This window comes from Panulirus ornatus, chromosome 12 (assembly GCF_036320965.1).
Source record: "Panulirus ornatus isolate Po-2019 chromosome 12, ASM3632096v1, whole genome shotgun sequence".
Lineage (NCBI taxonomy): Eukaryota > Metazoa > Arthropoda > Malacostraca > Decapoda > Palinuridae > Panulirus > Panulirus ornatus.
The window spans coordinates 46,390,003-46,403,571 of NC_092235.1; the positions used below are offsets into that span (position 1 = coordinate 46,390,003).

The 13,569-nt window shown below is 37.3% G+C and overlaps 1 protein-coding gene across 6 annotated transcripts in view; it reads left to right on the top strand.

Annotated features, from left to right (window-relative positions):
- Positions 1-6,798, top strand: part of Frmd5 (FERM domain containing) — a 362,433-nt gene extending 355,635 nt beyond the window's left edge. For all 6 annotated transcript variants that reach the window (XM_071667828.1, XM_071667829.1, XM_071667832.1 and 3 more), the window contains one exon: positions 5,236-6,798. In XM_071667828.1, coding sequence (XP_071523929.1) covers positions 5,236-5,723 — 488 coding nt within the window. In that variant the 3' untranslated portion in view covers positions 5,724-6,798. The remainder of the gene's footprint in view (positions 1-5,235) is intronic.
- The last annotated feature ends 6,771 nt before the right edge of the window (positions 6,799-13,569 follow it).

Sequence of the window (13,569 nt, forward strand, 5' to 3'; positions counted from 1 at the left end):
AATTCTTTTCATCGATAAGCTACAGGTTGTACCTCTCTAATCTGGTGCTTTATGGTCCAGCAACTCCCAGGTCTAGCAGGTTTTGAATCTGCCACCATTAGTTTGTGGATCTGCCACTAAGGCTCCAAAATCTATTTACACTGCAGCCAAGCTAATTAACAGTCCTGTTAATTCCTTATAGCCCCAGAACAAATGTATAATGCTGATGAATCTGCCCTGTATTGGCATTGTATTCCATGAAAAAACATTGCCCAAGATATTGAGGAGTCTCCATCGGGAGGTAAGGATTCCAAAGATATGATAATAATTCTTAGTTGTAGCAGTGCTGCAGGAATACACATAAAACCAAGCTGATGGTAATTGGTAAGAGTGTTCGCTCAAGTACATTTAAAGGGGTAAATTTCTGTTTCCCGGCCTTTTTTTGTGGCCCAGCAATAGCCAGGTCCCAAGGTTGCCAGATTAAAGAGATATAACATGTACTTCTTTATGTTTATGGAACAGATTTTCTTCACTCTGATCCTTTATAGTATTTATTGCATTTGTTTTTCCATTTCTGTAATTCTTTGTTAAACTGTACAGCAGTCTCCTAATTTCAGTCAAATCATTCCTTAGGTCTTGTGCAATACCTTCCCACATTTCTTCAATAGCCCCTCATAATGATTTCAGTTTGTGCTAAGCCTTCTGCATAGCTAACCTTTTGTGAAGTTTTTGGTCTTCATCCATTTTCTGAATGCTTGCATTCTCTCTTTTATTGCTTCTTTTATATCTTTATTGTATGATGCTTTTGTTTTCTTTTATGTTCCATGTTGTATGTTAACCTCTTCTTGAGCTATGATGTATGAATTTTCTTTAAAATAATTCCATTGTTATATTATTTTCCTCTTGTCATTACTTTAGGTAAAGTAAGACTAATTTTGGTCTAAGTCTTTGTGAACATTATTTTTCAAATTTCGTGGTATAAATCTTTCATTTTACTTTTATTTTCTAATTTCCTGACATTCGTTTAGCCAGCACCATACTGTGGTCTGAATCACATGACGGTGATGGAATAGATTTAACATATCTGAAGTCTTTATTATTCAGCAGAAATAAATCCTTCATTGACTTGTCTGTGTATCTTTGTCCTTTATGGTCCCGCCTATGGCAAGACTACTCGTGACTTTTCTTAAGTGTATAGAAAGTATTTATGATTGGTAGGAAGTTGAGACCACAGGAATCAATAACTCTGTCACTTTCTGCATTATCGTTTCCAACACTAGATGCTGTCTTTGACTTCTCTATTGTCTTCCATGGCTATTCTGATCACCTAACATTACTGTATTTTCTCTCTGTTTTACCCTTTCTTTATTTCCTTGCAGAAAATTATGGAACCATTCTTTTTCAATCATAGCTCTTCCTTATTGGCAAGTATATACTTGTATGAGACACTTTTGCAGATTTATTGATATGCCCATTTTTACTTCACTTCTATAGTTTACATTATCAATTCTTTCAGCTATTTGTGGGGTCAACATGAAGACAATCCTGTATTGACCAGAAGCAGCATCTTTGCATGTGAGCTTTTTAGTCTTCATGCAGTGGTCTTTGTCCTTCATTCTAGGTTCTTATCTTCCAAGTCCCAGTATGTCTTAAGTTCCTCTCTTTCATAGTTCCTACCAGTTCTTTTCTTTATATTCTTGCCACACTGGTTGTAGCTATTTTAATGGTATGCCTGTTCTTTGATCCTTATCTGTATCGGCTCATGCCAATTCATCTTATGGTTAATCATCTTGTTCTGAGTCTCAACTTCTGTTTCTTGAGTGTGATTTATCTAGCAGTGGCTCTGTGCCAATTGTTGTTTCTCAAGACAACTTATTAGCACTGTCTTTTTATGAATTACTCCCTTACAGTTGCAGGACTCACCTAATGGATATTCAGGCCAACAATTTAGTCAGACGAATCTGCTACATCTCTACAAGGTCACATAGCTCCCTTTTCCTGTAAGATTAAGGATCCAGAACCATAGCATAAAGAAGAAACCCAACTCCATTGTTTTTCTGATAATTGTAATCAGTTGAGATATGTACCACCCACACTTTGCAAGTATGGTATAATTAAAGCAAGTTCTGCCACCATCCAGAAAGTCTCCCTTAATTCTAGTCAGGAATTTACTTGGCTTGAATTATTGTAGTTGATGATGGCTTCTCTCTCTCATGGTGGAGCAAATATTTGGACTACACAGTGTGCCACTGACCTTATTTTTCAGGATTCTCTGAGAGCTTATGATTCCCAAATTCCAGGTGCAGGATTCTGTTTCTTATGGATAATGGAATGACCAATGAACATGACTTCTAGTCTTTCTTTTAAAAGAGAAAACCCTATCAAGATCCATCCATGAAAACAATGTGTGTGTGAAGAGATGCTTTTCAAGGGCACCTCCATGGATGTAGACTCTTTTAATAGGTCTCCTAACCACAAGGGAAATCTTATGATGCTAAGCTGTTTCTGTGATGTTTGATATTGGACAGTATCACATGTCTTGATCATGAAATGAAACCAATTTCTCACTTTTCCAAAGTCATCTATTGGGAAACTTTTTTCTGACTAATTATCCTCAAATGAAATATAGATTCTTATAGACCGGCCTTGTTTCAGGAGCCTTTGTCAGAGCTGTGAACTTTGGAATTTGCACCTGGAGGTTTTTCTGACATTTCATCACCTGAGATTTGAAGAACACTGATATTACAATCTCAGTTTTCATATATCCTTCTAACCTTTTCTTGTAAGATTCGAGATTTTCTGAAGTTTGTAAATTCTCTATTTTATGATTCTTTTTAGCCTTTTTTGAGGTAACAGGGCATGGGATTTTACTAGAATGCCATGCAGGAACTACTTTTGTTATGTTTTTATTTAAAAACTCTGACTTATTTGTGTTAAGTTTATCTAGTCTCCTAATTCAAAGTATAATTGTCTTTATCCTACGGCCTGCCAGGGGATGTCACAGTCCCAGACTTGTTGCAATCAGATTTCTCATTGCATTTATTGTGCCTCAGTAGTTTATCATGAAACCCTCTCTTGTTACATGATGCTTCATAATAAGAAAAAAATTAGTGAGTTACAGTGCAGTGTCTAGATATAAGGACTACTACTTATAGCAGGTGAAATTTGTGTGAATCTTGTTGATCATCAAACATTCTGAGGGAAACATTTGTGCCCAGGAATTTAAAACCCCTTCTAATATGAACATTTCTTCCTGGACCAAGAAACTTGTTTTTCTGAGGCCATAATACCTGTTTGTTAGAGGCTATGAGCTTGGATACATAAGCTCCTCTGTTATCCTTTCAAAAAAAACTTCCCCTTCCCTTGGGAAAGTTTAACATGGAAGTCTTTGGCTTTCCTATAACATCTCTTCTAGGTAGATATTGTATGGTTCTGGGGTTGCTACTATCATGGCAGAAGTACCATAGTGTATCAAAGATGTCTGTTAAAGTGGTGGTTTTTCTGTACCCACCTTCCTCTATTCTGAAATGATCTAGTTAGAGTAACACTGGAGAGAAATGTATATTTTGATATATGAAAAATACATTCTCTTCAAGGTGATGTCCTTCAAGCAATTTTTTTGGTTCTCCTTCCTGCCCTCCCATCCCCCTATATTTTGAGAAACTTTTCTCTAGATCAAAAGAGACCATTCTCAGGTTGACTTCTTTAGTCTGGTAATGACGAAGTACAATTTCACAGACAGCCAGGGGTCAATGATATCCTTGTTGGTGTGGGGTTGTTGATTGGTCAGAGGGTGGATGTATGCCAAACTAGTGCCATAGCTACCTAATAGGAGTGAAAGGCATTTACATCACCAGTAAAATAAGGGATAAAGAGGTTTCTAACTCTTTGAGGTCTAAGATACCTCTCATTACATTACCCCAGAGAGACAAAAGTTTTTCATACTTCAAAACATGTATTTTTAAATGGTCTTATGTTATTTTAAAGACTCCACCCAAGCCAAAGGATCAGCAAGTGGCCTCCATCCCCCTACATGTATAATAGCTTAATGTTTAATTGCAAACCTGTACCCTTGGCTTGTCATCAGGTTCAAAAAAGAAGTTTTGAGTCCAGGAGACATATTTCTCAGCTAAGACAGTTTCTTGAGGACACTCATATCTCCCCAATTTCTTATTTCACCCAAGCAATTGGTTTCTAATACCTGGCTTAGCGGATATAGAGTTAGCTGCTGCCCATCAGTTGGTGGATTTTGACATCATGTTGGAGCTTTGTCAATCAGTAACTGCCAATATTTGGTTGCTTGCATTATCATAGGTCTTTCTAGGATTTTTTCACATGATGGTGCTAAGGGGGTAGGTTGAGAGAAGAGAGAAGCTGAAACATTTTGCATTTTTCAGACACCCTTAGAAGCCTCTTTTTGCAATATAGCACTTTAAGGAACACCAAAATATATAAAAGTTAGAAACTTTTCAGATAGAAACTTTAGCCTTAGATTTAAGGCACAAGAAAAGGAACATGATGATGCAGCACCACTATCACTGTATAACTGACAATCTAAAATAAAAGCTAGACAGGGGTTAGTTATACATTTATTCAGCTTGCCCTGTCTAGGATCAGACATGAGTTTCTTGTACTTAAAGCCCAATTTCTTTTAACATTAAAGGTCTTTTGGTGAATTTTTCAGAGCTTTTGCTTGTTGAATCAGTACTAATGAATCTATGTACTTTTATTGTTAGAAATAATGAAATAATGTACATTTTTTAGTGACTTAGATGTGTAGGTTTCCTTTTTTTATTTGCATAGATCATGTCAATGCATGTTAGTTTATTCTAGTGATGTTATGCAGATGCATGATATTTCTGTTCATAAGCTATAAGTTAACATTCTTATCATTAATGAGATGAGTTTCCTATGGTTGCATGATAATATTGGTATGGGAGTGCTTTAGTTAGTTTTGAGAATTGAAGAGACTTTTGACTTGTAGTCAGCAAAGTAATGAGTACAAGCTTGAGCCTTTGACCTCTTAAGTCCTTCATTCTTGGGGATCTCCATCTTACTCATTTGGAAAATGGTGAAAGGGCATGTATATAAGGCTTGCTTGTAACTTAAATAATCACACTCTGCAACAGCAGTCACATTCATATTGACAGATGGTACAATAATTATCAAATTATCCTGTGCTAAACATAGCAGGTTTTATTTACTCTTTAGGTAGAAATGTTTTTTCGTATTAGTAATCTTCTTAATTTTTCTCAGGGGAGGAAACAATGCTACAACAGCAACTATTCTATGACTACACTGGTCGGGGCCACACAAGTGAATTTGGTGATACATCATCCACAGAAACTCTGGGACCACCTCATAACCAAAGTGACCCTCGACTTCCACTGACAGATAGAGAAGAAAAACATTCAGCAAGTACAGTATCAAATAGTATGACAGCAACCAGAAGAGAGAAGTTAAAAGTTCCATTATCTCTTCCTCAAGATCTAACAAGGGGTGGGGCCCAAAGGTTGCTTAGGGGACGGATAAGCAGGCTCAGTGTAAAGACATTTCTTAGGGTTTTTCTTGTAGCTTTTGTCTTTGTTGTCTTTGTCCTTACTTGCTCAGTAATTCTTGTATTTGAGAGTGAATCAGGCTTGCTACAAGGTGTTCGTTCTACACAAGAAATGATGCTTCTTAGATTACAGTATTATCAGCCTATTAAGGAACATATAAAAAGTTGGCTTGGTATAAAACCATGAATTATTTTCATACTAATGCCAACTTCTTCCAAAAGTACCTATGGTAGATAGATGTTATATAGAATGTCACAATTCTATTTGTACATATGTTTCATAGTAATGGAGTGGTTGTTATTTCTTTTGAATGAATCCTACATACTGCCTCAAAGAAGATAGAATGAGATACTTGTAGGCTTTACTGTTAAATATGCTACTGATGCACTGTTTTCATACCTATACCAGCAATTTTTTGTTGCTTGCTGGATTGAAGTGATAATTTTTATTACTCATGTATATTTATGCAAGATGTAGAATGAAAAAATTTAGAATATAGGCATTTACTTTTATGGAATATGTGATCAGTGAAAATTTTAGTAAAGACAGGTGGGTATTATTTTATAGGATGAGATCCTCAGTTATTTCAAGGTTTGCTTGCTGTTCTAAAGTAAGAATAGCTAGTGTAATCAAATGAATTTAGAGGTAGAACAACAGAAAAGAAATTCTGACAAACTATAAATAAGCTGAGTACTTATGAGCCTTGGAGGTTACTTGTTAATTGATTAGTTTTCTCTATCACTAATGCAAAATTTGCTTATCCTCTCTCCAGGTCTCAAATTTTACTTAGCTCTAGTACAATTAACCTCATAAATCTTTACTTTTTGATAAGATAATTTTTCCCCAATACATTCTCTTGAGGTGCATGTTTTCGATGCCATTTATGCTAGTGTTTTGCTGAGTGTTCTGTGAAGATTTTATCACACAGTTGCTACAGCAACTATTACAATTGTCTATGCTCAGTAATGTATTCAGTTCAGAGATTCTCATATCATGATAAAATATTGCTGTAAAGTTTGTGTTAAAATGCAGCAATTATTTTTTACCATTCTCTTAGCAGATTATTCAAAATAAAACATGAGATTGTGTAGGTAATTTTATGATTAGATTAAGAACCAACATTTGATGTGGTTATCAACTGGTACTCTGAGATTCTTATATTTTTGGCATCTGGTTACATTCAGTATAGATAGGTATTGAAAACTATCTTAGTCATTTTTTATGATTTTTTTATACATAATTACAGTGACAAGTGACACTAGCAGAAGTTTTTAACTTGCTCATTACCTTTACCCCATGTTTTGAGTGACTATGATATTCTCCTTGCTGCTAGCAAGTAATGTCCTAATCAGTTGTGTTCCCTCTTCCTGAAAATATGGTTGTCTTTGTTTTAATAGATTACCCTACATAGTCATATCAGACATTAATAGCACCTATAATCATATGTAGGCTTTCTAGTGTGGTTTCTTTTGTTTCCATCTTTATAAATCTCATTTAAACTATTTCATTAATGCTGACTTTCTACCATGATGATTTTATTTCTTTATTCATATAGAGATATCTTTATATGTATTATACACAGCTTCAGAGACAACCATTACAGCCATTCAGTAGGATTCAGTTGAGGAGAAACATTATTTGGTAAATTAAAGTACCTGAACTCTGTAGCTAATGATACATGAGTGAAAAAAGCTTCTGATTTCAGCAAAGGGATATCTGAAAAACTAAGCAAAACCAGTGACAAGACAGTATAAACAAAATGGCCAATTATGATCAAGGGTTCAGGCAGTTCAGAACAGGTTTGTTTTTTCCAGTTCAGCCTGTCCTTGTATGAGACTCTCATCACCATGAACCACAGATCCATTAATCTCATAATTATTAGCCTGGGTAATATTTTACTTTAGGGGCACCACTGCAGTACTTATGGAAGTACATGCAAAGTGTATAAATGGACTCCTGATACTTAGTAAAGTGATTTAGAAGGGCACTGATAAGATATAATGACATTACATAATCTTTTGAGTAAAATTTTTTTTAGAAGGGCACTGGTATATACTTATATTAAGTAATCTTATGGTATTGAATAAAAAGATGATGGTGGGAAGGGTTGTGAAGGTGAGAGAAAATTTAGGGTCACAACATAAATGTAAGTGAAGTACTTCTAGAAATAAATAGAACATATGAAAACCTCACCTAAATTCCCTTAGTAGTCAAGAATTTTCCCCAATTTTCAGTGTTTTAGTCAAATTTTGCCAATGTTAATGGCATTTGTGGTGTCCCATCATGTGGTGAATAAAGTTCAATAGAAATAGTTGATATTTAGCAAAAGTAGATGATGTTCATTGGAATTGTTTGTGTGAAAATCAGTACACTCAATGCACAAAGTTCTTGGCAACTAAGTTAAAAAAATGACACCATAATAGCTGCACACTTTTCAAATATTATCAACAATTAGGTAAATATTGGCAGCTATGGGTAGTTAGAAGAGCATTCTATAGTTCCAGTTGATTTCTAGAGGAATTTCACCTATGTTCACTTTACTCAACCTTAAATTTTCCCTAATATTCATAGCTCTCCTTATTATTTTCCTATTTATTGTCACAGAATTTCTTAATGTTACATCTCATCAGCTTCCTTCTACATTGATATGCTTTTCTTCCATCTCCCTAACATCAAACAAACTTTAGATTGTGCTTATCAGTACATTCATACAGAAGTAATAATGACAGTATTACTTGGTAAACTGAATTGTTTAATGAGAAGGCTAATAAAGTCTCCAGGTAACAAGTAAAAAGATGTTGTGGTTGATGAAATTGTTCCCAGAACTTTGTGATGGAGTTTATCTGTGTATCCCCATTAAACCTTAGTCCTCCTGAAGCTCCAAAAATCACACTTTTACTAAAGATGCATCTGATGTTACAAGTTCAGGGATCATACAGCCATTGTTGATTGTTATGTCATACTTTTAGTTACAAAAAGTGATTAGAAATTATGTTGAACAGACCAGTTTTCTTAACAAGTGTGGTCTGTAAAATACTGGAAAAGATAATCAGAAAGCAAATGGATGTCTCTTTACAAAGGAGAAACAGCCCAACTGGGAGACAACATGAATTCAGGGAAAAGAGGTCATGTATTACAAATCTCCCTCCTTGGAGGGAGAGAGATGGTGCAAGAATGCAGGGAATGTTGTATGTGAGGGTGGCATGCAAGGACAAGGATAAATGGAGACTTGCCATGGCCACCCCATAGATGGTGGTTCCCAGAGGGAATGGTCATCAGATATAGATAGAGATGGATGGATATACCCTGTACCACATCAGAGGTTGATTAAGAAATTAAATCTAAAGGCAGTAATAAGGAGGAGACTCCTTCATTGGACGGAAGGTTATCAATGAAGAAGGGAGCAAGAGACGCAGCTTAGAGGAGCATTTTTGAAATGGGCTGGGGTTGCCAGTGATGTGCCACATAGCTCAATCTTTGGCTACTGCTGACCTTGGTGTATGTAAATGACTTGCGTGATGGACTGCATGATATCAGGATCATGATAAAAGTAAATGATATTGATGATTGCTTTAGTATATATGAGGACCTAGACAAATTACTAAGCCAGTTTGAGAAATAGATGGCAAAATTTACTTCAAACAATTTTTTTTTTTTTTTTTATTATACTTTGTCGCTGTCTCCCGCGTTTGCGAGGTAGCGCAAGGAAACAGACGAAAGAAATGGCCCAACCCACCCATACACATGTATATACATACGTCCACACACGCAAATATACATACCTACACAGCTTTCCATGGCTTACCCCAGACGCTTCACATGCCTTGATTCAATCCACTGACAGCACGTCAACCCCGGTATACCACATCGCTCCAATTTACTCTATTCCTTGCCCTCCTTTCACCCTCCTGCATGTTCAGGCCCCGATCACACAAAATCTTTTTCACTCCATCTTACCACCTCCAATTTGGTCTCCCTCTTCTCCATGTTCCCTCCACCTCCGACACATATATCCTCTTGGTCAATCTTTCCTCACTCATCCTCTCCATGTGCCCAAACCACTTCAAAACACCCTCTTCTGCTCTCTCAACCACGCTCTTTTTATTTCCACACATCTCTCTTACCCTTACGTTACTTACTCGATCAAACCACCTCACACCACACACTGTCCTCAAACATCTCATTTCCAGCACATCCATCCTCCTGTGCACAACTCTATCCATAGCCCACACCTCGCAACCATACAACATTGTTGGAACCACTATTCCTTCAAACATACCCATTTTTGCTTTCCGAGATAATGTTCTCGACTTCCACACATTCTTCAAGGCCCCCAGAATTTTTGCCCCCTCCCCCACCCTATGATCCACTTCCGCTTCCATGGTTCCATCCGCTGCCAGATCCACTCCCAGATATCTAAAACACTTAACTTCCTCCAGTTTTTCTCCATTCAAACTCACCTCCCAATTGACTTGACCCTCAACCCTACTGTACCTAATAACCTTGCTCTTATTCACATTTACTCTTAACTTTCTTCTTCCACACACTTTACCAAACTCAGTCACCAGCTTCTGCAGTTTCTCACATGAATCAGCCACCAGCGCTCTATCATCAGCGAACAACAACTGACTCACTTCCCAAGCTCTCTCATCCCCAACAGACTTCATACTTGCCCCTCTTTCCAAAACTCTTGCATTTACCTCCCTAACAACCCCATCCATAAACAAATTAAACAACCATGGAGACATCACACACCCCTGCCGCAAACCTACATTCACTGAGAACCAATCACTTTCCTCTCTTCCTACACGTACACATGCCTTACATCCTCGATAAAAACTTTTCACTGCTTCTAACAACTTTCCTCCCACACCATATATTCTTAATACCTTCCACAGAGCATCTCTATCAACTCTATCATATGCCTTCTCCAGATCCATAAATGCTACATACAAATCCATTTGCTTTTCTAAGTATTTCCCACATACATTCTTCAAAGCAAACACCTGATCCACACATCCTCTACCACTTCTGAAACCACACTGCTCTTCCCCAATCTGATGCTCTGTACATGCCTTCACCCTCTCAATCAATACCCTCCCATATAATTTACCAGGAATACTCAACAAACTTATACCTCTGTAATTTGAGCACTCACTCTTATCCCCTTTGCCTTTGTACAATGGCACTATGCACGCATTCTGCCAATCCTCAGGCACCTCACCATGAGTCATACATACATTAAATAAATACTTCAAACAAATGCAAAGTAATAAATACAGGACACAGTAAAAGAGGGCCTTGGCATGATTATTACTAAGCGGTAAAATTAGCTGGAGGAATCTGTATGTGAGAGACTAATGGGTCAACATTATGACTAACCTGTTGCCATAGCTTTTCATTAGGAGAACTCTTAAAGAGGCAAATTGTTTGCTGGCTACTACTAGAAATGCATTTAATTGTATTGATAATGGAGTGTTTGGTAAACTATTAGCATTATACATAGATCAAAGCTGGATCATTCCTCTTATGTTTGGCACCATGCATAAAAGAAACAAAAAGATTTGATTGGGAGGGGTCTAGAAATGGAAACTAAGATGGTGCTTGAATTAAGAGACTTCAGGCACAGAGGCTGAGGTCTACAGATTCAGCCACTGTGGAAAAGAAATGTGAGATAGGTGACTTGATTACAGTCTTCATGATACAAAATCAGTTGAACAGTGTAAACTTCACAATTCGTCATGGGATGCAATAGAAGTAACTAGAGACCATGACAAGAAGTGTGTTAGAAAGAATGTAAAGAAGTACTGTTTAGGTATGAGGTGGATAGTTGGAACTGATTAACCACTGAAACTGTGAATGCTGGCAGTTTGCTGATGTTTAAAAGATGCATAATCGTAATGAAAGTTCAACAGATGGGGCCCAAAGGTGTGAAACTTTCTCCCCTACTATTCAAATATGCAATTACATCAACAATGAGAGGATTGTGCTAGGAAGGCAAAGCAGTGTTTTAGTTTTTGCAAGTCGTCAAATGTGTTAGAACTGAAATCATCTTCTAATTCTTGCAATTTATTGTTGCATTCCTTAAATTTCTTATACTACCTCTGTTCCCATAAATGCTTTTGTATTTCTTTAAAGAAGGGAAAGCTGTTAAAGTCTTTTGATACTAGGTATTTTTCTGGAAGCCTTATCTTATTCAGACACTAAGTTCTTTTTATACCCCTTTGCTGTTTACCACTTTGATGAAGAGCAGACAACTATGCCTTTGAAGAAAAATGAACCCTTAGCTCCTTCCTCTGCTTGTACTTTTGGAAAACTAAATACCCTCCTAATAAAGTCGGAAATAAGGTTACTCTTGGAGTAACAGAATTAAAAACAACACATATTGTATAATATGAGTGAAAAATGCAGTCTGCTGACCACTGTAGACCCTATTATCCCTCATGTGAGTATTATACTTTTTTCCTTATCTCCTAGTTGCTCACTGATTGGCTGCATCTACGCAAGAAACCAAAGTCATAAACTGCAGTGGAAATATGAACCATTAGTATGTTAAGCCTCAAGGTCATGCTCTTTGATGAAATGCCTATACTGACAAATGGAGTGGAATGATAATGAAGGAAGATAAATGGTGGAAGACTGCATGGAATGGTGTATGTGGGGAAGCACATAAGGACAGGAATAAGTGGAGTCTCTTTTGCTGGAGCCATACCTTGACAGGAATTCCCAGATGGAATAAGCATCAAGAAATACTGATAGAAGATAGACAAAACATATCCATTTTTGCCTCCAAGATAATGCTCTCTCTTTCCACACATATTTCATTGCTCCCATGACTTACTTCTGCTTCCATGGTTCCATTTGCTGCCAAGTCCACACTTCACTTCCTCCATATTTTCTCCATTTACATTTACTTCCCAACTAACTTATCCCTCAACCCTGCTGAACCTAATAACCTTACTTTTATTCACATTCACACAAAAGTTTCTCCTTTGACAAACTCTTCCAAAGTCATCAACTTCTGCAATTTCTCAAAAGTATCAGCCACTAGTGCTGTACCATCAGTGAACAACAACTGACTCTTGCAAGGCCCTCTCATTACCATCAGACTTCACACTCGCCTATCTCTCTAAGACTCTTGCATTTACCTCCCTCGCTACTCTGTCCATAAACAAATTAAACAACCATGGTGACATCACACACCCTTGCTGCAGACTGACCTTCACTGGGAACCAATCATTCTCCTCTCTTCCTACTCGTACACATACCACACACCCTTGATAAAAACCTCCGACTGCTTATAGCAGCTTACCTCCCACAAAGCATTTGTATCAACCCTATCATATGCCTTCTCCAGATCCATGATTGCCACATACAAAGCCATGTAATTTTCTAAGTATTTCTCGTGCACATTCTTCAAAGCAAACACTTGATCCACACATCCTCGACCACTTCTGAAACCACATTGCTCTTCCCTAATCTGATGCTCTGTATGTGCCTTCATCCTCTCAATCAATACCCTCCCATACAACTTACCAATAGTACTCAACAAACTTATGCCTCTGTAGTTTGAACACTCACCTTTATCCCCTTTGCCTTTGTACAATGGCACTATGCATGCATTCCGCCAATCCTCAGGCACTTCACCTTGGTCCATACATACGTCAAATATCCTTACCAACCAATCAAAAACAGCCACCCACTTTCTTAATATATTCAACTGCAGTACCATCCAAACCCACTGCCTTGTCAGATTTTATCTTCCGCAAAGCTTTCACTCGCTTGTCTCTTAACCAAACCATTCACCCTGACTCTCTCACTTCGCACACCACCCAAACCAAACCACCCTACATCTGCCACTTAATTATCAAACAATTCAACAAACCTTTAAAATACTCACTCCATCTCCTTCTTACCTCATCACCACCTGTTATTACTTCCCCCCTTGCCCCCTTCACTGATGTTCCCATTCATTCTTTTGTCTTACGCACGTTATTCATCTTATAAAAATCTTTTTATCCTCCGTAAAGTT